At 44.1% G+C, this 26,188-nt stretch overlaps 1 protein-coding gene across 2 annotated transcripts; it reads right to left on the minus strand.

The window, feature by feature from the left end:
• Nucleotides 1–1,075: 1,075 nt before the first annotated feature.
• LOC138829748 (ATP-dependent RNA helicase DDX19A) lies at nucleotides 1,076–19,320 on the minus strand. Of its 2 annotated transcripts, none has more exons than XM_070026277.1 (12): nucleotides 19,172–19,320; nucleotides 16,992–17,040; nucleotides 14,960–15,010; nucleotides 13,299–13,434; nucleotides 11,194–11,286; nucleotides 6,776–6,878; nucleotides 6,212–6,326; nucleotides 5,586–5,763; nucleotides 4,768–5,005; nucleotides 3,654–3,816; nucleotides 3,076–3,267; nucleotides 1,076–2,631 (listed from the first exon to the last, which is right to left on the minus strand). In XM_070026277.1, exons 1-12 carry the CDS (start codon nucleotides 19,226–19,228, stop codon nucleotides 2,570–2,572), a joined length of 1,437 nt encoding a protein of 478 aa, XP_069882378.1. In that variant the 5' UTR covers nucleotides 19,229–19,320; the 3' UTR covers nucleotides 1,076–2,569. The 2 variants fall into 2 exon arrangements, with proteins under 2 accessions (XP_069882378.1, XP_069882379.1); XM_070026278.1 differs by lacking the exon at nucleotides 19,172–19,320 and adding an exon at nucleotides 18,908–18,926.
• Nucleotides 19,321–26,188: the final 6,868 nt, after the last annotated feature.

The raw sequence follows: 26,188 nt of genomic DNA on the forward strand, positions 1-26,188 counted from the left end.
CACACTGCACACACACACACTGCACACACACACACACTGCACACACACACACTGCACACACACACACACTGCACACACACACACTGCACACACACACACACACTGCACACACACACACACACTGCACACACACACACACACTGCACACACACACACACACTGCACACACACACACACACACTGCACACACACACTGCACACACACACACACACTGCACACACTAAGAAAATATCTACCAGCACATCCACACATGCACGCACACACAGACTCACTAAGAAAATATCTACTAGTTGGACACTGGTAGCTCACACTTGGAATCTTAACTCAGAAGGCTAAGAACTGAGGATCATGGTTCAAAGCCAGGCCAAGCAGGAAAGTCAATGAGACTTTCATCTCCAATTAACCACTAGAAAACCATATATGGCATTATGGCTCAAAGTGGCGGAGTGCTAGCCTTGAGCAAAAGAGCACAGGACAGTGCCTATGCCCCTACGACTGACAAAAGAAAGAAAAAAGCTCCCACTCAAGCTAAAGTCTAATTCCTCTAGTACACAAAAGTTGCCAAAAATCACTAAGAACTGAGAGTCCAATAATAAAACAGTGAGAAAGGAATGGGCACCTCTCAAAAGAAAATACAATTATCAAACTGCAACGCTGCCAAGGCTTTTCAGATAAACAAAAACAAAATGACAATGATATATTCTACTCTAATGTGCATACTTATAAAACTGGCAGTTCTAAAAATTGGTAATGGAGTTGGCAACAAGTAAGAGGAAATTTAGTGTCACCACAATGTTAAGGCCTTTTCAGCGCAGTTAACTGGCAATGAATTGACTTCAATGTCTTGCTCTTTGACGTAACAGTCCTCCTTCCAGGAATACATCCTAAAATGATTGTCACTGGTGCTCTAAGACAGGTTTGCTGTTGCACTGTGGGTAAGAATGCATGTTAGAGCCATCACTGGGGCAGTGAAATAAGCAGAGGGGAACAAGCCATCTTCCGGAGGGGGAGTGGGCTGCATGTGTCCACATGTCATGACAGGCTGTTAAGTAAACAACGGGGCCAGAGAAAGTGTGAAAAAAACATTGCAAGCACGCTGTTTTTTGCAATAGAAGGCCACACGGGCATATTCAGCCTGCGGGAAGCAATGCTGAATCCTGAGGGGACAGAGACTTTTTCATACACACATGCTTTTGATGAGCTTATATTAGGTCTAATTAGCAGAAAAATACATGTAACAAATCATGATTAGTAAAGCATTTCTCATAATTACTTTAAAATGTCTTACAATGTACGATGCAAATAGCTATAATTTATGTGTCCTTACTCATACAGACAATGTATGAATTAAGTAACCCATAAAGTCCATTATTATGGATAACACAATTAGTTTTGTTTGGTCTTAACTTTTTCAAAATGTTTCTTGGCTTCAGGTACGGTATGATACCCTGTGATTAGAATCAACTAACAGGGCCAGATGGTTCAGACAACCGTTCAGTGTCTCCTGGCTGCTACAGTTGAATACCAGGCTCAGAGTAGCTACAAGAAAAAGGCAGGTCCTGATCCTCGAAGGATCTGGCAACCCTGTTAGACCAATCTTTCTCACACAACTGTTGATGCGTTGACTTCTGTGTTTCTTTCCCCAATCCAAAGAATACCAAAGTAGCCAAGATGCTCCTCAGGGAGAAAAAGGGCTAGCTTCTGCCCCAGAGAACAGGTAAAAACGACCAGCTGGAATGTGTATGGATTCCAGAAGGAAGATGGCCTCAGCTCAGGGAAAACATCCATAGCAGTTCTACTGTGGAAGGGGGCCAGGGGGGAGAGGAGGGAGGAGAGCAAGGGAGGAGATGATGTCTGTGGTGACGCTGCCCTAAGCCCCTCACTCCATCTACAACAGGGAGCCACACGCCTTTTTTTTCTTTGTCTTTTTCTCTTTTTTTTTTTTTTAGCAATGGGGCTTGAACTCAGGGCTTGGGCACTGTTCCTGAACATTATTGTTCAAGGCTAGCACTGTACTTCCTTAAGCCACAGCATCACTTCTAGTTTTCTGGTGGTTAACTGGATATGAGTATTGAAGACTTTCCTACCCAGGCTGCCTTTGAATCACAATCCTAAGATCTCAGCCTCCTGAGTAGCTAGTACTATAGGCGTAAGCCATTGGTGCCCAGCCACACACTATCTTGGTGGTCTCTCCCAACTACAACTACCTATGTAATTTCTGCAGGGCTGCAGTATGATCCTAAACCCCAGCTAGAGGGAAGGCAGAGGTCTTCGGGAAAGCAATCATAGGGCAAACAGATTACTATAAAAAGAGGGAAAATGTGACCTCAAAAAGAGCTGTTGGATTTAGGAGGGAAGATTATTTACCAAAATGCAAGTTTCCTCTGATTTTCCCCTAGATTTGCACAAAATTTTGTCAAGTCCAAACGTAATTGTGAATGAGGTAGGTAGCTTCTCTACTCGTGCCTTTGTCTTTGAGGTGCCGTCAAGGCCGATGCCATGAAAGCACTCGTCTCCTGGGCTGGGCAGCGCCGAGTGTGAGCACCAGCGACTCACTGGTGCAGCTTCTCAGTTAGCTATTTTTTCAATCTCATCCAAATCATCCGTATCCAATCTTTCTATCTTCTTATCTGGGGAAAAAGATTTGAAGGGAAACCAACATGGAGTAACCAAGACAACACAGCACAAGTCACCTAGATACATAGAATGGGGACATTACAAGACACAGGTCTCTGCCCAGAAAGGTGTTACACTTAGGGTCACAGAATTCCTTCATCTAACCCTAAAGGAAGGCCTCTAGAGTGGCTGAGCAGGGGACATTGGAGCCCTGATCACTGACATCAGCAGTCAGTGCTCCAGGCCGCAGCCTGGCCACACAGCAACAGCCGTTCCACTCCCTGAGCCCCAAACTCCCAGGAGTGTTCCCTGAGAATGTACAGATGGGAGGAGGGAAGGGGAGAGAAGGTGCACAGAGACAGAAGCCTCGCTGATGGGCATGGGGAAACCTCCCCTCTCCCCACTCCCATCCCAGCCCACTGAAAAGGGCACCAGGCACAGCACCCCCAGGGACTCACTAAAATGCTCCTGGATTTTGTTCAGGATGTTCATGCTGTGCTTGCTGTCGACCATGTTCACGGCCAGGCCTCTTTTGCCAAAGCGGCCGGTGCGCCCAATCCGGTGCAGGTAAGTCTCATTGTCGGGGTTCCCATCCTTGTCCACAGGAAGATCGAAGTTGATGACAACAGATACTTGTTCAACATCAATCCCTGCATGTTGGGGAAGACAGAGACACAGGCCTCAGTCCACACAACCACTTCAAAAGGAGGAAGGACCTGGGCCAGGCCACCTCTAGAGAAGGGCACATTCAGTCCCTGGGCAAAATGGAGGGAGGACAGAACTTTACAGCAGTGTTACAAAGACCCCTGTAGAATGTGAAGCACGTGTGCTGCACACATGCACGTGGACACACAGCTAAACACCGGCACTGCCCAGGATGAGCACTGCTCCCAAGCACTCAGAGCCTGGACGCCCACTTGCACCAGGGCGGCACTCCTGGAGTCTTTGTTGGTTTCTCTCAGTCTGTTCTAGAAAGGAATGTCGCACCAACCTCACCACCTCCCTGGGTCGGGCACACCAGGACATCACTGCTCACCCCGGGCACACACGTTGGTGGTCACCAGAACTTTCTCCTTGCCTTCACGGAAGCGCTCAATCACGGCAGCCCTCTGCTCCACCATCATCTCACCACTCAGCAGAGCCACCTGGTGCCCTTCTTTGGAGAGCTCTGCTGCCAGCCAACTAGCAGTTTTGCGGGTCTGGATGGAGAGAACAATTCAGAAATGATGGCACCTTTATAAAGGACTGTATCTGACTTGGCAGATTCTACTGGAAATGTGGCCAACCTGATGTATCTGATACATCAGCAGCACCTGGGTAATAATTTTACAAACATTTACTAAAGTGTGAAGATTAAAAGACTATCTAGGGCTGGAAAGGTGGCTCCGTGGTAGTGGTACAGTGCTTGCCTTGCATGCCTGAGGCCCTGGGTTTGATTCCTCAACACCACATAAGCAGAAAAAGCTGGAAGTGGTGCTGTGGCCAAGCAGTAGAGCTTTAGCCTTGAGATGGAGAGCTGAGGGACAGCACCCAGGCCCAGAGTTCAGGCCCCAGAACTGACCAGAAAAAACAAAACCAACAAAAAAACACTATTTAATATAGATTATTTATTTTACAGTATCATATATATTTACATATACTATAAAATCTATAAAATCAAACATGAAAGGGAAGGATCTACACACTGTGGCTCATGCCTGTAACTCCAGCTACTCAGGAGGCTGAGATCTAGAGAACTGTAGTTTGAAATTGACCTGGACAGAAAAGTCTGATTCCATCTCCAATTCATGAACAAAATGCTGAACAGAAGCATGACTTAAGCAGTAGAGCACCAGCAATGAACAATCAGCCTGAGTGATTGAGGCCCTAAATTCAAGCTCCAGTACCAGCACACATGCACATGCACACACGTGCACAGGAAAAAGAACTGGTTCAAGCTGCATTATACACATGGATGGAATAGTTACAGTGGCACTCTCTCATGCTATAATGCATGCTAACTAATTAGATTAAAATAAAGACACAGTCTACTCCATCCTCACAAAACCCTTCCTTTCTTGTCCACACATGAATCTGGTCAGGTGCAGCTGGACAAGGGAGAGGCTGAGGAAGGGGTGGGGCAGCCCCTGCAGGCCTGCAGCTCTACTCACATGGCAGAAGATCATGGCTTGAGCGATGGTGATGGCCCCATACAGGTTGCACAAGGCCTGGAACTTCTCATCTCTGTTATTGCACAGGACGTAATACTGCTTGATGGTGTCCAACGTCTCCTCCTCGCGCTTCAGTTTGATAATATTGGGGTCTGGAACCACTTTCTGGGCAAACTGCCACACTGAGTCTTCAAAGGTGGCAGAGAAAAGCAGCATCTGGCAGTTCTTGGGCAGCATCCTGCAAGGTGACATCCAGGCATCGTTTTTGGTCAGTGATGGGCCTTGAACTCAGGGCCTAGGAGCTGTCCTTGAGCTCTTTTCTCAAGGCTAGTGCTCTATCACTTTGAACCACAGTGCCACTTCCAGCTCTTGGGTGGTTAACTGCAGAAGAGTCCCATGGACATTCCTGCCCAGGCTGCCTTTGAAACGTGATCCTCACATCTCAGTCCCCTGAGCAGCTAAGATTACAGGTGTGAGCCACCAGCACCCAGGTCCTCCAGGCACTTTGGATGACCCCAGAACTTCACCAGAAGGAACAGAAACCCAGCCTCCCATCAAGGCCTGCATAGACTACAGCCCTCACAGGCATGAAGAGCTGGAGGCAGACCCATCTTAGCAAGGGGGAGGAAGAACACAGCCAGGGTGGCACTAGGCTGGGTTAGGGCCTGGGTCTCCCTTCTCAACCCAGGCTGGGAGTGTTATAAGTGCTGATGAGGAAATGGCCCACTGAACACATGCTGCAGTAAGTACCAGCATCAAGAACCCAACAGAAGTTGGAGGAGGAGTTTCAAGTTCTTCCTGGCCCCAGTTCTTCCTACCTCTGGATGCGGATGCTTTGGTCCTGGTGGCCCTGAGTAGCTATCATCACGTCTGCCTCGTCCAGAACAAACACCTTGATCTTCTTGGGGTCAATGAACTTGAGCTTGGAGCACCAGTCCAGGACAGTCCCCGGAGTGCCAATGACAATCTGCTCACTGATCTTCTGACCTCTTTCCACTGTAGAAACAAGATGTTTTCTGTGGGTATTTCAAAGGCAAAGCAAGTTCTGGAAAGCTCTGCCTATCCTCTCAGGACTAGTAGAACAAGTTAGTAAGAACCCACAAGGACTATCTGCCAACTAACTTTTGTAAATTTGTTAAGTTTATGTATAAAACCAAGAGTATTTAAGCAACTGGTGTTACAGTGAAGTGGGGAGAACTTGCCTAACAAGTGAAAGGTTTTGAGTTTGATCCCCAAGATGAAGGGGATGTGTGGAGAGATAAAAGACCAGTGGCACTGTTAGCACATTAGCAAGTATTGAAACAGATGTGGTAAAAGCATTGCAGCTGGGCTGTAGGACCAGACTGACCTAAAAAGTTCAATATGATCATTACATCTTCAAACCCTAATACCCAAGACACATTGCCCCTTGCACACAGCTTAGATTCCATCTCTTTTAACTCACGTTTATTGCCACGGACAGCATAGGCAAGCTTTAGTTCTGGATGAAATTTTCCCATTTGCTCAATCACTTTTCCTGTCTGAAGTGCCAGCTCATATGTTGGGGAGAGACACAGACACTGACAGAGAAATCACAAAAGATGAGGGGTTAGAGGCATGGCTCAAGTGGTAGAGAGCCAGCCAATGGGCAAGCACTAGAGACCAAGTTGGAACTCTAGTCTCAGAAACAAACAAACAAATCACAACCAACTAGAAATCATAAAGGAAGAGAAACGTGACCAAATATGTTGATGTTACTATCACTTGAAGTCTACAGGGAACCACATGTTTCTGGGCCAGGTTAAATCCTGTCTTGGTGGGAAGCATGGACTTGGTGGGAATCCCGGCTTGGTGGAGGTCTTTGGAAGCCACTGTTGAAGGCTGCTGTTTCCAAATAAATTTTACCTGGTCAGGGCCTGATACACTGGCCTACTTTGCCTGAGCCATGGTCAGATCTCTCACTAGCCCCCGGCCAGGTGGTGTAGGCTTCCTAGGGCAAGCAGGCCAAGACAGACTTCTAAACTCTTACCTGAGGGTATCTGTCTGCTGGTTCCACTCTACTGAGCATGGCCAGGACAAAGGCAGCTGTTTTTCCGGTGCCAGACTGAGACTGGGCAATTAGATTCTGTGGGCTAGAACAATGAAGAATGGAACTATGTTAATATTAATTTAACATAATAAAGTATCAAGGTATTTTTTCCTGAATGGAAAGAATATATTTCCCTTTATGTGTGTCTATATTATCTATGTTTTCTCTAGTAAGCACAAATTTTACATATTTCTTTTTAAAAAGAAATTGTGGTGCTAGGGCTCAAACTCTGGACTTTATACTTGCTGGGCAAGTGTTCCGCCACTGAGCTAGTTCCCTAACTACACATTTTGTATGCTGGTTAAAAACAGCATAAATCTTAAGGGAAATAATGACTTTTTTAGATGGATTCACATACAAAACCTTCATTTCAGACTCTAGGACAGCTAGAGTGCTCTAATTTTGCACTCCAAGGATCTCAAGGAAATAAAGAGTGCAGAGTAAGAGCTTGATCAGGCAGTCTCAGATGACCTTTCCTGCCAATCCATAACGTATCTCAATGATTCTGATCCTTTTGCATATTCCCCTTTCCCATCTTTATGGACAATTTAATAAACCAACTCAGATAGAGGGTTTTTTCTTTTTTTTGGTCAGTCGTGAGGCTTGAACTCTGGACGTGAATGCTGTTCCTGAGCATTTCAGTCAATGTGAGCACTCTACCACTTAAGCCATAGCTCCATTTCTGATTTTCTGATGGTTAACTGGAGGTAAGAGTCTCATGGACTTGCCTGTCCAGGCTGGCTTTGAACCACAATCCTCAAATCTAGCCTCTTGAGTAGCTAGGATTACAGGCATGAACCACTGGCGCCTAGCTCATATGGAGGTTTTTGAGGGAACTTTCACATTTTATTTCATGTGGCTCAGAATCATGAGACTAGGTGGCTCTCTTGGTCATTAAAAGAAAGAGTTGGAAGTATGGCTCAAGTAGTAGAAGGTCAGCAGAGTAAGCAAGTCAAGCAAATGGGAGAGTTCAAATGGGAGAGTTCAAACTCCGATACTGCTTTAAAAAAAAAACAAAATAAAAAATGCCAGGCAGCCAGGCATTGGTGGCTCAACAACTGTAATCCTAGCTACTTAGGAGGCTGAGATCTAAGGAGCATGGTTCAAAGCTAGCCCAGACTCTTATCTCCAATAAACTAACAGAAAACCACAAGTGGTGCTATGGCTCAAGTAGTAGAACACTCGCCTTGAGCTAAAGAGCTGAACGACAGTGCTCAGGCCCAGAATTCATGTCCCACGACTGAAAAAGTCAGGCATTGGAGGCTCATGCCTGTAATCTTAGCTACCCAGGAGGTTGAGAATCTGAGGATTGCAGTTTAAAGCCTGCACAAGCAGGAAAGTCAATCAGACGCTCATCTTCAACTAACCACTAAAAAATCCAGAAGTAGAGCTATGGCTCAAATGGTAGAGTGCTAGCCTTGAGAAAAAAACAAAAACAAACTGAAGGACACTGACAGACTCTAACTTCAAGCCCTACAACTGGCACAAAAAAATAAAAAATAAAAGCCGGGCGCTGGTAGCTCACGCCTGTAATCCTAGCTACTCAGGAGGCTGAGATCTGAGGATCGAGGTTCAAAGCCAGCCCGGGCAGTAGAGACCGTGAGACTCCTATCTCCAATAAACCACCAGAAAACCGGAAGTGGCGCTGTAGCTCAAGTGGTAGAGCGCTCGCCTTGAGCTGAAGAGCTGAGGGACAGCGCCCAGGCCCAGAGTTCAAGCCCCACGGCCGACAAAAAAAATAAATAAATAAATAAATAAATAAAAAAGAGTTGAGCACATTGGTATCTACCTGCTAGCCCAGCTACGTGGGAAGTGTTAAATAGGAAGATTTAACAGTGGTCCAGACTTAACTGGACTAAGTACAAGACCTTATTAGAATCTAATTTCTAGGGATGCTGCTCAAGTGGTACCTGCCTGACAAGTACAAGGCCTTGAGTTCAAATTCCAGTACTACCAAAATTTGATTCATAAAGTATGACACCAATTCTCTAAGATTTAAAATATGTAAGCTACCCTTCAGAGCCTTAAGGACACATATACAGTGTAAAGACACCTGCGGGGATGACACCCATCTCAAGATAGAGACAGCTTCACAGGGGATCAGAGGGAGTAAAGGAAGGGTGTGTAGGGTTCTCACTCTCAACTGGATTCGTGCTTTATTTTCAGCAGGATAAACCTACAAAGATGCTCTTAGTGTTATTCTTTATACCTTTATTTTTTGTCAGTCGTGGGGCTTGAACTCCGGGTTTGGGTGCTGTCCCTGTGCTCTTCAGATCAAGAAGAGCACTCTACCACCTGAGCCACAGTGCCATTTTGTTGGGAGCTGACAGTAAAGTTTAAAATTCATCTTGACCCCAGTGCTCACTTAAAGGCACGTACAAAAAACTGGCTTACTTAAAAAACACCAGGTGCCCGGGATTGCTTTACTATGTCAACAGAGTTTTACTTTTTACCAGTTGTCTTGTTTTTACTGCACTCTGTTTTTACTGAAATTTTCCTTGTTTTTCTGGGCTATTGTAACCTTATGTTACCTCTTGACTTCTAATAGTATATATTAGGGAAAGTTAAAAATAAACGGGGCTGGGCTGGGAAGTGGCTCAGTGGTAGAGCACTTGCCTTGCATGCATGAGGCCCTGGGTTCGATTCCTCAGCACCACATAAGCAAAAAGAAAAAAAGCCGGAAGTGGCGCTGTGGCTCAAGTGGTAGAGTGCTAGCCTTGAGCTGAAGAGCTGAGGGACAGCACCCAGGCCCAGAGTTCAGGCCCCACAACCGGACCCAAAAAAAAATAAATAAATAAAATAAACGGGGCTGCAGTCTTGAGCTGCAGACCTCCCGACCCCATCCTTTGTCTTATGTCTTTATTTTATACTACATCCTCGCCCCCTAATTCAGGATTCCCTTTTGTTGCTGGCAGGCTCCGGCACCATTTCTGGTTTTCTATTGGTTTATTGGAAATTAAAGAGTCTCACGAACTTTCCTGTCCAGGCTGGCTTTGAACCGCGATCCTGAGATCTCAGCCTCCTGAGTAGCTAGGATTACAGGCATGAATCATCGATGCCAGTCTATTTATACTTTTTTGGTAGATCTTAAAACTTTCAAAATCTGGCTGGGAATGTGGCTTAGTGATAAGAGTGCTGCCTAAGCCGGGCGCTGGTGGCTCACGCCTGTAATCCTAGCTACTCAGGAGGCTGAGATCTGAGGATCGCGGTTCAAAGCCAGCCCGGGCAAGGAGAGACCGTGAGACTCCTATCTCCAATAAACCACCAGAAAACCGGAAGTGGCGCTGTAGCTCAAGTGGTAGAGCGCTCGCCTTGAGCTGAAGAGCTGAGGGACAGCGCCCAGGCCCAGAGTTCAAGCCCCACGACCGACAAAAAAAAAAAAAAAAAAAAAAAAAAAGAGTGCTGCCTAGCATACATAAAGCTCTGGGTTTGATTCTTCAGTACCACATAAGCAGAAAAAGCCAGAAATGGTGCTGTAGCTCAAGTGGTAGATTGCTAGTCTTGAGCAAAAAGCAGCTCAGGGACAGTTCCAGGCCCTGAGTTCAAGCTTCAGGATTGGCAAAAAAAAAAAATACAATTAAAATTTAAAAGTCAAACTTTAAAAACTGCATGAAATGCCGGGTGCTGGTGGCTCACGCCTGTAATCCTAGCTACTCAGGACACTGAGATCTGAGGATTGCGGTACAAAGCTAGCCCGGGCAAGAGAGACCGTGAGACACCTATCTCCAATAAACCACCAGAAAACCAGAAGTGATGCTGTAGCTCAAGTGGTAGAACGCTTGCCTTGAGCTGAAGAGCTGAGGGACAGTGCCCAAGCCCAGAGTTCAAACCCCACAACTGACAAAAAAATAAATAAATAAAATAAAAAATAAAAAACTGCATGAAATATTAATTTATCAGTTAACATTAACTGTTAAGTGAGGAAGATGGAAGCCATGTCCAAATTCATCTGACCCTCTCTACACTTGTCCAAGCTATTTTCTTGAAGAAACGTATTTCTCCCAAACGGCTCATTTTCTTTCTTTCTTTCTTTTCTTTTTGGTTGGTCATGGGGTTTGAACTCTGGGCCTGGATGCTGTCTCTGTGCTCTTCAGCTCAAAGCGAGTGCTCTACCACTTGAACCACAGCGCCATTTCTGGTTTTCTAGTGGTTTACTGGAGATAAGAGTCTCACAGACTTTCCTGCCCAGGCTGGCTCTGAACTGTGATCCTTAGATCTCAGTAGCTAAGATTACAGGTGCGAGCCACTGACACCCAGCTACGGCTCATTTTCATACTCAGAAAACAGTAAGAACTATTAGTGGAAGATTTTTAGTTAAGCCAGCTTTGGAAGAGGTACACACTTAGATCAGTACTTACGGTTCAGCAAGCATCATGGGTAGTGCATTCTCTTGTATCTTAGATGGTCGATTAAAGCCCATGGCATAAACGCCTTGAAGAAGCTGTGGCTTCCTAGGAGGAAGGTAGAGACTAGGTGAGTTTCTCAAGCTGTGGTTGTTTAAGGGGCCTATAATCTTATCTTTCTCTGTATCTTGCAAGAAATGATGGTTTCTACCTCAATCAAACTATCACCAGGTACCAGTGGCTCACTTATAATCTTAGCTACTTCGAGACTGGAGATCTGAAGATCATGGTTGAAAGCCAGCCCAGGCAAGAAAAGTCTATGAGCTTCTTATCTCCAGTAAACTTCAAAAATAAAAAATAAAAATAAAAAATTCAAAAGTGATAGAGTGCTAGTCTTGAGCAAAAAAAGCTCAGGATAGTCCCCTGGCCTCCAAATTCAAGCCCAGGACCAGCTCAAAAAAAACAAACAAAAACAGCTATTTATCAATGCCTTAAAAAAGACTAGGGGTAGTACTAAGAAGGGGAAGAGGTAACAAAGTGGGGTAAAAGAGAATGATTGGTGAAAGTAGTGTGTTTGCATTTATGAAAATGGAATAAACCTGTTGAACTATTTTAAGTGAGAAGTATAATAAGGAATAGTAATGAAAGGGGTATGGTTGATACATTGTACACATGGGAAATGTCACAGTGAAACCTCTCTTGTACACTAACATAAGCTAATAAAAAAATGACATCTAAACTCAAGCCAAATTATCATCTTTCCCTCTTAAATCTTAATCTGCAACTAGATTAATATGATTCATAGAATACAGAATACTTTCCTTTCCTAAAGAACTTTGTTCTTTTGGGACTGGGAAGGTGGCTTAGTGGTAGATTGCTTGACTAGCAAGTATGAAGCCCTAGGTTTGATTCCTCAGTACCACACACACAGAAAAAGCCAGAAGTGGCACTATGGCTCAAGGGAGAGTGCTAGCCTTGAGCAAAAGAAACTCAGGGGGGCTGGGAAGGTGGCTCAGGGGTAGAGTGCTTGCCTTGCATGCATGAGGCCCTTGGATTGATTCCTCAGCACCACATAAGCTGAAAAAGCCAGAAGTGGCGCTGTGGCTCAAGTGGTAGACCACTAGCCTTGAGCTGAAGAGCTCAGGGACAGCGCCCAGAGCTCAGGCCCCACAACTGACAAAAAAATAAAATAAAATAAAAAAATAAACAAAAACAGCCGGGCGCTGGTGGCTCACGCCTGTAATCCTAGCTACTCAGGAGGCTGAGATCTGAGGATCGCGGTTCAAAGCCAGCCCGGGCAGGAGAGACTGTGAGACTCCTATCTCCAATAAACCACCAGAAAACCGGAAGTGGCGCTGTAGCTCAAGTGGTAGAGTGCTCGCCTTGAGCTGAAGAGCTGAGGGACAGCGCCCAGGCCCAGAGTTCAAGCCCCACGACCGACAAAAAAAACAAAAACAAAAACAAAAACAAAAAAAACCTCAGGGACAGTGCCCAGGCTCTGAGTTCAAGTCCCATGACTGGCAAAAAAGAAAAAAGAAGAGAAAAAGAAAAAGAAATTAGTTCTTTCAGCAGATCCACAAATCTGGTTGGCCTTGAGTAACAAGTTTTTCCTGGATACAGAAAGAGTAGTACTTATTAATTTATAGCACAAAACAAATAACAAAAGAAATATCTAGATAGGTGCTAGTGGCTAATGTCTACATTCCTAGCAACCCAGGAGGCCTGAGATCTGAGGACTGCATTCCAAAATCAGTCCTGGCAGTAAAGTCTGTGAGGCTTTTATCTCCAACTAACCACTCAAAAAAAGCCAGAAGTAGTAGAGAACCAGCCTTGAGCTAAAGCTCAGGGGCAGTCTACAGGCCTTGAATTCAAGCCATAGGACCAGCACTAAAAAAACTACACCTCTACCAACCAGAGAACAGGATAGCCAAAAAAGTGGGAGCTGATCACTGAGAACTTGTACATACTTTTTCACTTTTGAATCATGTGGTTTATTATCTACTCAAAGAAGTAAACAAAATTTTAAAACAAAAGTAAAATTCCTATAATACTTCTTAGATGCTGTTTTATAGGAGAGGGACAATGGGAATAAAGAGCCTTTCAAAGCAATGAATACTCACAGGCGAAGCTCTTCAAAAGACTTCACTGAGTAGAGTGGGGAGTTGGGATCCCGTTGCAGGACTTCCACTTGGTTTGTGTTATCCACAAGGTTGCTTCTGATCAGCTTATTGAGTAAAGACTGTGCAGCTCTGTCCTCTGTCAGGGAGAAAACAGTAGACTTCTTTCAACTCACTGGGCAATCCCGCCTCTTATGAAAGTGCTTCTTCTTCATCTCTGCACCAGCACCTGGGCAGTCAAGCATAGCTGGAGGAAACACTAATAGATCTCTCTTTAACTCACATGGGCTGAGCTGCTCAGTAAGACTTCCTGTTTTATAATCCACTCATTCATTCTGTTTCCCAAACCTCCATTTATACTTTTTCTTCATTTCAAGTTTTTTTCTTTTTAATAGTATTTTATTTTTGCCAGTATCAGAGTTTCAACTTAGGGCCTCTTACTTGCTTTGCTTGGCTGGCACTCTACTATTTGAGACATGCCTAGAGCCTGGCTTTTTTTTTGGTTATTTTGGAGATGGAGTCCCACAGACTTTTCAGCCACCAGCATGTGAAGTGGTATATATATATATATATATATATATATATATACTTTTACCTTTGTAAACCTTCCTCCTTTATCCCACATTCCCATCCGGCTACTATCCTATTTCACTACTCCCCTTTCTGAACATTGCTAAAAGAGCTGGCTAATCTCATCTCACTTCCTCACCTTCCTTTCTCTGTTCAATGTTTTTTTTTTTTTTTGGTCTGTTTTAACCTTCCCACTTCAATAGCCCTCACCAATAGCCCTAATCAAGCTTACCAATAAGTTATGTCCATATCATCAAATCAATCTATTTTGATTACTTTTTTCTTCTTTATGCCAGTCTTAAGGTTTGAACTGAGGGCCTGGGCACTGTACCTGAGCTTTCCTGCTCAAGGCTAGCACATTATCATTTGAGCCACAGTTTTACTTTTGGCTTTGTGGTACTTAACTGGAGATAAGAGTCTCATGTAGGGCTCAGAAGGTGGCTTAGTGGTAGACTGCTTGCCTTGCATGCATGAGGCCCTGGGTTCGATTCCTCAGCACCACATAAGAAAAGGCTGGAAGTGGCACTCTGGCTCAAGTGGTAGAATGTTAGCCTCAGGCTGAAGAGCTGAGGGATAGCACCCAGGCCCAGAGTTCAGGCCCCACAACCAACCAAAAAGGAAAAAAAAAAAAAAAAAAAAAAGAGCCTCATGTACTATACTGCCTTAACTGACTTCACTTTTTTTTTCCCCCTGGTCCTGAAGCATGAATTCAGGGCCTTAGTGCTGTCCCTAAGCTCCTTCTGCTCAAGACAAGAGCTCTACCACTTGAGCCAAAGAACCACTTCCAGCCTATACTGGATAGTTTATTGAAGACAAAGAGTTTTAGAACTTTTGACTCCCTAGCCTCAGATCTCAGCCTCCTGAGTAGCTAGGATTACATGTGTGAGCCTCCTACGCAGGGCTACACCCTACTTTTGACACTTCCTCTAGTGTCCGGAAGACTACACACTCAATTCTTATTCTACTTCACTGACTGCTCCTTCTCAACCTGCTTTGCTGAGTTCCCCTCAACTTCCCGATCTCATGCCTCTGGAGCTAGGAAGATAAATCCTGGGTAACACTGTCTCTTGCCATAGGGTTTCAAAGAGTACTACCTTTCTCCTCTTCATCTGTCTTCTCTGCAGGAGCGCTGGTTTTGATAACACCTACACAAGAAAGTAGTTGTCATCAGAAAGGTAAATACTTTCAGAAAGGCAACTATTAAAACAACTTTTAAAAGATGGGACAATGTAAACACTAGAACTTTTTCAAGTGACCCAAATGTAAATATTTGGCATTTCTTTCATGGATTTTATTTCTAGAAAGTATTTAAGTAAAAAATTTTAGCCATGATCTACCAAATCTGTTTTTGGAGAATTTATTGTACACATGGTACATATGTGAAAACATTTTTTATTTTTGTCCATTGTGAGGCTTGAACTCAGGGCCTGAGCACTGTCCCTGACCATTTTTGCTCAAGGCTAGAGCTCTACCACTTTGAGTCACAGTCCTACTTCTGGTTTTCTAGTGCTTATTTGAAGAGTCTCACAAACTTTCCTACCCAGGGTGGCTTTGAACCTGGATCCTCAAATCTCAGTCTCCTGAGTAGTTAGGATTATAGAGGTGAGCCAAGAAGCACTGTATATAATTGCAAAAGAATCTATTAATAGCTGAGTGATCAAATAAATTACACCATATCAACATAGTACAATGCTATGCAGTTACAACAAAAATGAAGAGAATGGTACATACTAATATGAAAAGTTTGAGAAAGATTATGGTTAAGTGAGAAAAGCAAGTACACTATGTCATACTATTCATGCCACTCTTCGGTAGGAAGAAGGGAAAATGTGGGAGAGAGGGGTAGAAATAATGAGATTCTATATTTGTATATGCTTTGCATAAAGAAACATTTAAAGAATATTAAAAATTGAAAGTGTGTTACTGATATAATGGGGTAGTGTTGAGTTGAACTGTGTCCCTCCTAAAATTTGTATGTGTAGACCTTAATCTCCAATACATCAGAATGTTACCTTATCTGAAAATGGGGTCACTGCAGATATAATCAATAAAGCTAAACATTAGCATGTGCTTTATTCCAACAAGACTGAATCCTTATAAAAAGGGGAAGTTAGTGCTGGAGATATAGTTCAGTGGCAAAGAACTTACCTAACATGTTTGAGGATCTGAGTCCAACCCACACCTCCCCACCCTCCAAAAAAAGGGGAAGGGGAAAGGTAAGGAGATATTTGTGAAAACGCCATGTGAGACATTTTCTGAAGGCCAATATCAGAGATTGGAGTAACAGGATACAATTCAAGAACACCAAAGACTGCCAATAAACCACTGGGAAGTCAGGGGAGACACTAAGGAGAGTCTTCCTCAAGGCCCTCAGAAGCCAATACCTCTATCTTGGTCATTTGGCCTCCCAAAAGTCCAAGCTGCCATGGTTCATACCACCCAGTTTTGTGGCAGTTTGTTGGTGGTAGATACAACATATGAACATAAATGGGCATGGTATAGGGTAATCATTAGAGCAGCATGGAAAAGATGCTTTCTATTTTTTACTCCTCATTTTTTTTTGGGGTCAGGCCTGAACTCTAGGTCTGGGCACTGTCCCTCAGCTCTTCAGCTCAAGGCTAGTGCTCTACCACTTGAGCCACAACGCCACTTCTGGCTTTTTTCTTTTTGCTTATGTGGTGCTGAGGAATCGAACCCAGGGCCTCAGGCATGCAAGGCAAGCGCTCTACCACTGAGCCACCTTCCCAGCCCTTACTCCTCATTTCTGAGCCCAGGTTTTTTTTTTTAAGCTAATAAATATCAAGTAAACAGAAGTGGAACAATCTAATGATAATCCTTAAAGCCCCTCTTCAAGAATGAACCTCTAAGGGAAGGAATGTGGTTGGGAGGGATGGAGTGAATGAGGAAAGAGGTGATATTGTTCAAGGTGATTGTATCCATAAACTGCTTTGTTGAATGGCAACTCCTTTGTACACCAACAAAATAATAATAAAAGAATGAATCCTAATTTAGGGGTCTGCTGCTTGCCACATTATACTAGAGGAAAGCTCCTTGGCTCCCTGCAGCTGTGAGAACAAATTGAAAGCAAACTAATACCAGCCTGCAGTTACTAGTTTAATGACTCACCATTAGTGTCTGCTTTGACTTTCTCTTCCTTGATCTGCAAATTGTTCATCTGAATAGGAATAAAAATAAAGTTTTATCTGAGTCGTGGCTCAAACCCATAATCATCAATACTCAAAAAGCTAAGATCTGGGAATTACGGTTTGAAGCCAGCCTGGGCAAGAAATTCTTATCTCCAATTAACCACCAAAAAAGCCAAAATATAGCATGGCTTACATGGTAGGGTGCTACCCTTGAACAAAAAAGCTAAGCAACAGCACTCAAACCCCCTGCTAAAGCCCTAGGACTGGCACCAAAAGGGGGGGGGAGGAGAAACTTTTACCACTCTACCATTTGAGTCACACCTCCACTTCTAGCTTTTTGCTGGTTAACTGGAAATGAGTCTCGTGGACTTTCCTGGGTGCTGAACCAGGACCCTTAGATCTCAGCCTACTGAGTAGCTAGGATGACAGGTGTGAGCCACCAGCACCCAGCAACAAGTCCAGCATTTTGGTACCTTCTCTCCACTTTTAACCTCCAGCTCTGCCTTTAAAAATGACTTGTTCTGGGGCTGGGAAGGTGGCTCAGTGGTAGAGCACTTGCCTTGCATGCTCAAGGCCCTGGGTTCGATTCCTCAGCACCACATAAGAAAAAAGCCAGAAGTGGCGCTGTGGCGCAAGTGGTAGAGTGCTAGCCTTGAGCTGAGGGACAGCGCCCAGGCGGAGTTCAGACCCCACGACCGGACCCAAAAAAAAACAAAAAACAAACAAACAAACAAAAAAATGACTTGTTCTCTTAATATCCAGCTCACAAAAAAAAAAAAAAAAGTACCTGATTTGCCTTCCTAACAAAACTGCAAAGTGTTGCTACCTACACTTCCCTAGGCTTAATCCATTTCAAATAGCTATTGAAAAACTAGCAATAACCATACTGGAGAAAAAAATGTAACTTTTTTTTTTTTGGATACAAGTTCTCCACAAACTTTTTTTTTTTTTTTGTATACAAGGTCTCCACAAGAAGCCAGGTTGGCCTACAACTTGGAATTCTCCTGCCTTAGCTCCCTAATACTGACATTACTGAATATGCCAAGAAATGTAATTTCAGCACTGAAAAGTTATATATGATTTGCAACTTTAAAACAGACTATGATCACCAAACAAACCTAAACTTCAGGTCTTTTAAAAGCCACAGTTGGCTGGATGCAGGTGGCTCATGCCTGTAATCTTAGCTACTCAGGAGTCTGATTCCTGGAGGATGGCAGTTCAGGGTGAGCCTCAAAGAAGTTTGAAAGACTCGTATTGCCAATTAACCAGCAAAATGACAGAATTGGAAGTGTGGCTGAAGTGCAAGCCAGTCAAGTTAGACTCAGAAACCCAGGACAAGTTTAATCTTGGGTACCGGCACACACTAAAAAGCCAGTTTATGCTGCAATTACCTTTCGGTTGAATAGTCTTTCAACCGATATATGACACTAAATATCACTTGATACATCAATGAAACAACTTGTAAGTACCTCCTTCTTAACATCTGCAGATGACTGAAACGTTAAAACAGAATCTTTATTCTGCAGAGCTACAAACTTCCAACCTCCTTAAACGTAGATTTAAGAACTGTTAGAAAGCCGGGTGCTAGTGGCTCACGCCTGTAATCCTCGCTATTTAGAATGAGATCTGAGGATCGTGATTCAAAGCTAGGCGGGGCAGGAAAGTCTGTGAGAATCTAATCTCCATCTAAACGCCAGAAAACCGGGAGTGGCGCTGTGGCTAAAAGAGGTAGAGCTCTATAGCCTTGAGAGAAGCTAAGGACCCGAGTTCAAGGCCCACGACCGAAATAAACAACAAAAAATTAAAAAAAAAAACTGTTAGATACAAAGCAGCACCATAACACTCAAAAGAAATGTCACCCATTAATGAAAAGGAATCTAAACTTATCTTCCTTACAACCGTCACGGAGTAACAGGTGCAACAGAGGAAACAAAGCCTACACAGCGCGGACAGATTTGCCGCAGGACGGTCTTTGGCCCAGATGAAGATACAAAGCGTGGTCTTGTCTCTTTCGCCGAAGGAGCAGGTGCTGACCCAGTGTCCGCCCGCGGCACCCCACGAGGGCCTCCCGGGCGCCGGCCTGGGCAACTCGCGGGCTCCCCCAGCTCCCACCGTGTCCGCCCGGTCCCTGAGACAGCTTCCCCTCCAGAAGCCACTGACCGACTTGACAGCCGCCTCCTGCTCGTCCACCGCTAGGGCCCACGAGTCGGTGGCCATGGTCCTGGAGCAGGGAGGGGAACTTGCGGACAACAGCACCACACACAGCACGCACACCAGTCTCCAGCACAGGCCGCCCCCGGCGCGAGGCGCGCACTCACGCGGACCGGAAGCGGCGGGTGCTGGAGTGACGTCAGTTCCGGACCGGCGCGCGGCGTCATCACTCGGGGCCTGGTCTGGGCTCTAGGCTCCTTTGTTAAGACAGCGGACCATACTTTTTGTTTTGCTCTGACTGTCCCGGATGCAGCTTCACCGTGAGTTAAAATCTTTTCATCTACAAAGAGAAATCTTTAGCCTTCATTCATTGCCTTACTGAAATTCCCCACGTTTTAAAGTTTCCACGTCTGAGCTCCCCGGTTGTTAAGGCCTACCTAATAAAGTCTCACAAAGATACTGCATTGGAACCACGTGTGGTGATGCACGCTGGTAATCCCAGCATTCCCAAGGCTGAGGAAGAAGGATGTGGGTTTGAGTCCCACCTAGGCTACGTGGTGGGACTGTTTCAAGAAGGGGAAGAGAGCCCTGGGAATGAGGCTTCGCGGTAGAGTGCTTGCTGAGCATGCATGAAGCCCTGGGTTTGATTCCTCAGTACCACATACACAGAAAGAGTCGGAAGTGACGCTGTGGCCCAAGTGGTAGAGTGCTAGCTTTGAGCAAAAGAAACGCAGAGACAGTGCCCAGGACCTGAGTTCAGTCCCCAGGACTGGCAAAAAAAAAAAGAAAATATAGCCCCATTTTGGGGTTACTGGGTAACCTTAGAAAAGCCTGCATCTATAACCTTCCTATGAAATAGGGATGAAGGTTCTGAGTGGCTGATATAACAGACAAGTTTTATCTAACATATGTCAAGGTTTATCTAGCACTTGACATACATAGCACAGGCTGTGTGTATGGGGGTGAGGGAGTGCGCGCGAGCGCTGGGGCTTGAGCCACAATTCCATTTCTGTTTTTTTTTTTTTTTTTTGCCAGTCTGGTGCTTGAACTCAGGGTATGGACACTGTCCCTGAGTTTCTTTTGCTCAAGACTAGCACTTTACCTTAGCACTTACAGCTTTTTCTGTGTATATAGTACTGAGGAATCCAGCCCAGGGCTTCAAACACTACCACTAATCCACATTCCCAGCCCCATTTCTGGCTTTTTGCTGGTTGAGGTTTCATAGACTTTTCTCCAAGTTTGCCTTAACGTGGGATCCTCTGATCTCAGCTGAGTAACTAGCATTACAGGTGTAAGCTACCAGTTCCCAGACGGCCTTCATGTATGTTAGTTTGAACTTAGGGCCAGAATGCTGTCCCTTCATTTTTTCACTTAAGGCTAGTACTCTACCACAGGAACCACACCTCCATTACTAGCTTTCTTCTCCCCTTTTGGTGGTTTATTGGAGATAAGTCTCAGGGACTTTCCTGCAAGGGCTTGCTTCAAACTTCAACCCTCAAATCTCAGCCTCTTTATTTATTATTTATTTTTATTTATTTATTTTTTGGTCTGGTGGTGGGGCCTGAACTCTGGGCCTGGGCTCTGTCCCTCAGCTCTTCAGCACAAGGCTAGCGCTCTACCACTTGAGCCACAGCGCCACTTCCAGCTTTTTTCTTTTTGCTTATGTGGTGCCGAGGAATTGAACCCAGGGCCTCAGGCTTGCAAGGCAAGTGCCCTACCACTGAGCCACCTTCCCAGCCCCTCAGCCTCTTTAGTAGCTATGACAATGGTTGTGAGCCATCAATGCCTGGCTGTCTTTGAATTCTTGATCCTCCTGCCTCAGCTTGAGTACTAAGATTACAGGTATGTATCACCAGCCTGACGTTCCTTCCAGAATCCTTTCCCCCATCCATTACTTCCATCTCCCACTTCATTATGATAAAGCAGCCTCCTGTCCTTGTGAATACTAAAGCCAGGGAAGTTTCTAAGCCAAAAAAGCATCTGCCACCATCACTAGTCCTCTAACCAAACTACATAAACTACGTCCTCAAAGCTATTCTGAGGTCCCATCTCAAACTCAGAATAAGGAAAGCAAAATGAGAGCCTGTTAGCATCAGTCATTTGCCTTGTCCTCATCTCCAGTTATTTTTGGAATAGGAATCAGGCAATACTGAATGTTTATTCTCAAGTAGAAAAGCTAAATCATGTAAAACTACAAGGTTCCCCAGGAATCTGACATCTATATCCACAACCAAGAAAAACCTGGAGAGTCCCTTAATCTACAATATTATGGATGGCGTTGGTTAAAGGTTTTATGTATGAGATTGAATTCCAGTGACACTCATTTATTCTTTCTACAGAAACTTTGCGGGCTTTTATCCCGAGTGTTAATTTTTAAGAGCTGATTTTTAAAGTATCAAGTCTACCATTCTTCCTTATTCCTCTGGTACATTTTATTTATTCTATGTTCTTTTTTTTTTTTTTTTTTTTTTTTGTCGGTCGTGGGGCTTGAACTCTGGGCCTGGGCACTGTCCCTCAGCTCTTCAGCTCAAGGCAAGCGCTCTACCACTTGAGCTACAGCGCCACTTCCGCTTTCCTGGTGGTTTATTGGAGATAGGAGTCTCACGGTCTTTCCTGCCCGGGCTGGCTTTGAACCGCGATCCTCAGATCTCAGCCTCCTGAGTAGCTAGGATTACAGGCGTGAGCCACCAGCGCCCGGCTATTTATTCTATGTTCTTAACAGTGACATCACATTATCACCATACTGGAAATAGAGTTAAGATCTGATTTCCCAGCTATCATCCTTTTCTTCTCTCAACTATCTGTGGTGCCAGAGATTAAACCCAGGCCTGTAACAGGCTAGGCTAGTGCTCTATGCACTAAGCCACATCCCCATTCCTGCAAGCCTTTTCTACCTCCAATAGCATGTATTTCTCTATTAGGCCACCAACTACTGAAAAAGCAAAAAACACGACCACTTCCTTTTTATGATTTTAGAACTTCATAAAATCTAAAGAAGGGGCTGAGAAGGTGTCTCAGTAGTAGAGTGCTTGCCTTGCATGCATGAGGCCCTGGGTTTGATTCCTCAGTACCACATAAGCAGAAAAAACTGGAAGTGGAGCTGTGGCTCAAGTGGTAGAGCGCTAGCCTTGAGCAGAAGAGCTGAGGGACAGCGCCTAAGGCCCAGAGTTCAGGCCCCATGACTGACAAAAAGAAAAAAGAAAAAAAACAAAATCTATAGAAGTGCTTAGTGGGATACAGTTTAGTAGGAGAACACTTAGAACCATGCACAGTGAGCCCAGTATCATCATTACCAAGAAAAACCTATGAAAATGTCTTAACAAACTCAAATACCATTTTTGTTTCTTTTGTCTTTAGGAACAGGATCTTGCTATTTAGCCTAGGCTGACTTCAAAATCAAGATCCTTTGCCTCTGCTCCTGAATGCTTAGATTACAAATATGTGCCTCCATGCCTGGGTGCTATGGTTTTGATGATGGGTCTCCTTAAAACTTGTATCAAAAACTTAATTGCCAATACAACAGTACTAAGAGATGCATCCTTTAGGAGGGTTACTGAATCATGGGAATGGAGCTCAAGGCTGGAGTGAGTGTTCACTCGCCCAGTCACACATTTTGCCACTAAGGACACAGCAGTCCTCCTCTCGGAGGAATGATGCAACCAGGTAACATTTTGGATGCAGAGACTCTGAACTTGGACTTCTCAGCCTCCAGAACTGAAAGAAATCTATTTCTGTTCTTCATCAACAGACACTTTTTTTTTGCCAGTCATGGGGCCTGAACTCTAGGCCTGGGCACTGTCCCTCAGCTCTTTAGCTCAAGGCTAGCGCTCTACCACTTGAGCCACAGTGCCACTACTGGCTTTTTCTGCTTATGTGGTGCTGAGGAATCAAACCAGGGCCTCATGAATGCAAGGCAAGCACTCTACCACTGAGCTAGCTTCCCAGCCCAAAGTATGACACTTTTAAAACAATCAAATTTTATATTTAACCTAATGAGACTTTTCACTGCCCACATGGCAGGCTGCTATCCTCACTACCCTCCAGCACATTTCCTTTATCACAATCAACCTTCAAAGTCAAGGGTACTTTTTTTTTTTTTTTTTTAACACTGGCAATCTTGCCTTTCTTTCATATAGAAATCCTATTTTTTTCATGTAATTTTCTCTAATATTTCTGGACACCAACCTGAAATAGCCTATGCATAAGAGGAGATGGAGTCAACAAAGGGAGAAGTATTGTATCTTTTTGTTGTTGTTGATGTTTAGAGTCAGGGTCTTGTAGTGTGGCTAGCCTCAAACTAGTGCCCTCCTTCTGAAGCCTGATTACTGGGATTACAGGTGTATAACAACTAGGCTCAGCCACCAGGCCGTTTTTATCTTTCTCCTTCAAAGAATAGAATGTAGAGGGGCTGGGAAGGTGGCTCAGTGGTGGAGCGCTTGCCTTGCATGCCTGAGGCCCTGGGTTCAATTCCTCAGCACCACATAAGCAAAAAGGAAAAAGCTGGGAGTGGCCCTGTGGCTCAAGTGGTAGAGCGCTAGCCTTGAGCTGAGAGACAGTGCCCAGGCCCAGAGTTCAGGCCCCATGACCGGACCCCCCAAAAAATAGAATGTAGAAACTTTGTATATACTGACTCCCTTCTTTCTGAACACCTAGCACACAAACTTTGGTTACTACTACTACTACTACTGTGAGCAGCCATTGGCTTATGGAGATAAATGATTGGTCATCTTGGAACAAGGCCAATTGAAATATTAGTATCAGATCATAACTAGCTTAGGGAGTAATATGTGACTCTTCACCCGTCAATACCAAAACATTATTATTTCCTTATTAATGATATCTTAGTAACTAAGACTCCTTCATGACATCAATAAGAAAATGTTGAGAATTCATTAGTTTGTATGCATGCAGGCAATAAATGACATTCACTAAAAAATAATAAAATCCATAGTTTATGGACAATAAATGTATCTAGAATTTACCAATAAACAAAATTTTCCTGAGTTTCTCTGCTGTAGGGCATAGTTTATCATTTTATATATATGTAAGTACTTACTAAAGTCATTAACAATCCATTGAGACCAAAGCTCACCAACTCATTAACTTTTTATATTACATATCTGTCTGGGCTGCAGGTCACACAGAGGCAATATTGAACAATGAGCACTGGGCTCAATGCTTGAAAGGCACTACAGGAATGAATACAAACTGTAAAGGAATGTGTGGTCTGCACCGACATTTCTGAGTTATCCATAGTTATGGGGCTTACCTTTTTTGAAAGATGTATAATCCTTTGGAGTCTTCCAAGAAAATACATTTAACACAAACTAATGCATATATTTCACAGACTCCCATCCAGTGAATTCTGAAGTGGTCCAACACTCTGTTTAAGAACTGTTGATAGCCAGGCACCAGTGGCTCACACCTGTAATCCTAACTACTCAAGAGGCTGAGATCTGAGGGTTGTGGTTCAGAGCCAACCCAGGCAAGAATATCCACAAGATGCTTATCTTCATAGTAACTATTAAAAAGCCAGAAATAGAGCTATGGCTTAAAGTGGTAGAGTATTAGTATTAGCCTTGAGCACAAAAGCTCAGGAAGAGTGCCTAGGTTTTGAGTTCAAACCCTAGGACTGGCAGAAAAAAAAAAAAAAAGAACTAGTGGTCTACACCTCTACCAGAAGCTCATTCATCAAAGAATCAGCTAAATACCCTTTTCCCATTTTCCTTCTGAGACTTAAGGCTACAATGTTTCTATATGTTGTACATATAGAGGATACTGTACTCAGTCTGTACTTTAGTGAAGTCTATGTTTCTTATTATCTCTTTTTTAGTTACTTAGGTGTAAATCCATATATTTCAGAGAAATATAGAACATTCTTTCTTCTTACAAGACTCCTAAAATAGGTCATAGTTGGCCAGGAGCATAAACAACTTCCATATAGCCAAATAACCACTGGGGAATATGGCAGAATTAGAAGTCTCTTAGTCCCACTGAAATATCACATTAAGGAGACTACTTGGAAGCTAACACTTGGACCCCCTTTTTCCAAAGATAATAGATCTAGCATTAGAATACAGAAATGCCTGCAATGAAGTTCTGAGGTTAGAATAGTTCCCATCATATAAAATTCCTCTTACAGCCAGGTCCCAGTGGCTCACGCCTGTAATCCTAGCTACTCAGGAGGCTGAGATCTGATGATCATGGTTCAAAGCCAGCCAGGCCAGAAAAGTCCATGAGACGCCAATCTCCAATTAGCCACCAGAAAACTGGAAGTGGCACTGTGGCTCACATGGAGCTGAAGAGTTGAGGGACAGACAGTGCCCAGGCCCAGAGTTCAAACACCATGACTGACCAAAAAAAAAAAAAAAAAATCCTCTTCCAGTGATGGAGTTATAGCTTATAGCTCAGTAGTAGAGTGCTTGCCTAGCAATGAACAAGGCTCTGGGTTTAATCTCCACCATGACCAAAACAAGAAAATTCTCCTGTAGTTCCTAAAATGGTCACTGCATCAAAAAGCTGAAGAGGACTGCTTCTGGCTGAGGTTGTGGGCTGCTCTTGCAATAAGTTTTGTTTCATATCTGCTCTTACTCTGTTGATGCCAACAGCCTTGGCCAGATAGGAGAAAACATCCATTTCTATTGCTAGCTTTAACTACTCTACACCCAGAAGCCAAGATAGGATGGAACGAAAGCTGTGGTGATTACTCTTGCTTTGGTCAGATGAGTGGCTGTAGTCCATCTTGCCTTTCAGTTGTACCTGTCTTTATTCCAGGCACTGTGAAGAGATGTTCAGAATCCTTTTATAATCAAGACCCAATATCTGTTATCATTCCCCAGCTCTGACAAAACTGCCTTCTGGAACCTGCAAGCATGAAAAGAATTTGTGAATACTGTTGACCACATCTGGAACTGCCTTGTGCTAGAGGATGGCTAACAGAAACTTGAAACTATGGTTTTCACCAAGGATGCAAAGCTCAGATAGCTTTGTAATTACCTGGCACAAATAATTGTCAAGGCTATGTTA

The sequence above is a fragment of the Dipodomys merriami genome, unplaced genomic scaffold, assembly GCF_024711535.1.
Source record: "Dipodomys merriami isolate MVZ:Mamm:240054 unplaced genomic scaffold, mDipMer1.0.p SCAF_176, whole genome shotgun sequence".
Classification (NCBI taxonomy): Eukaryota; Metazoa; Chordata; class Mammalia; order Rodentia; family Heteromyidae; genus Dipodomys; species Dipodomys merriami.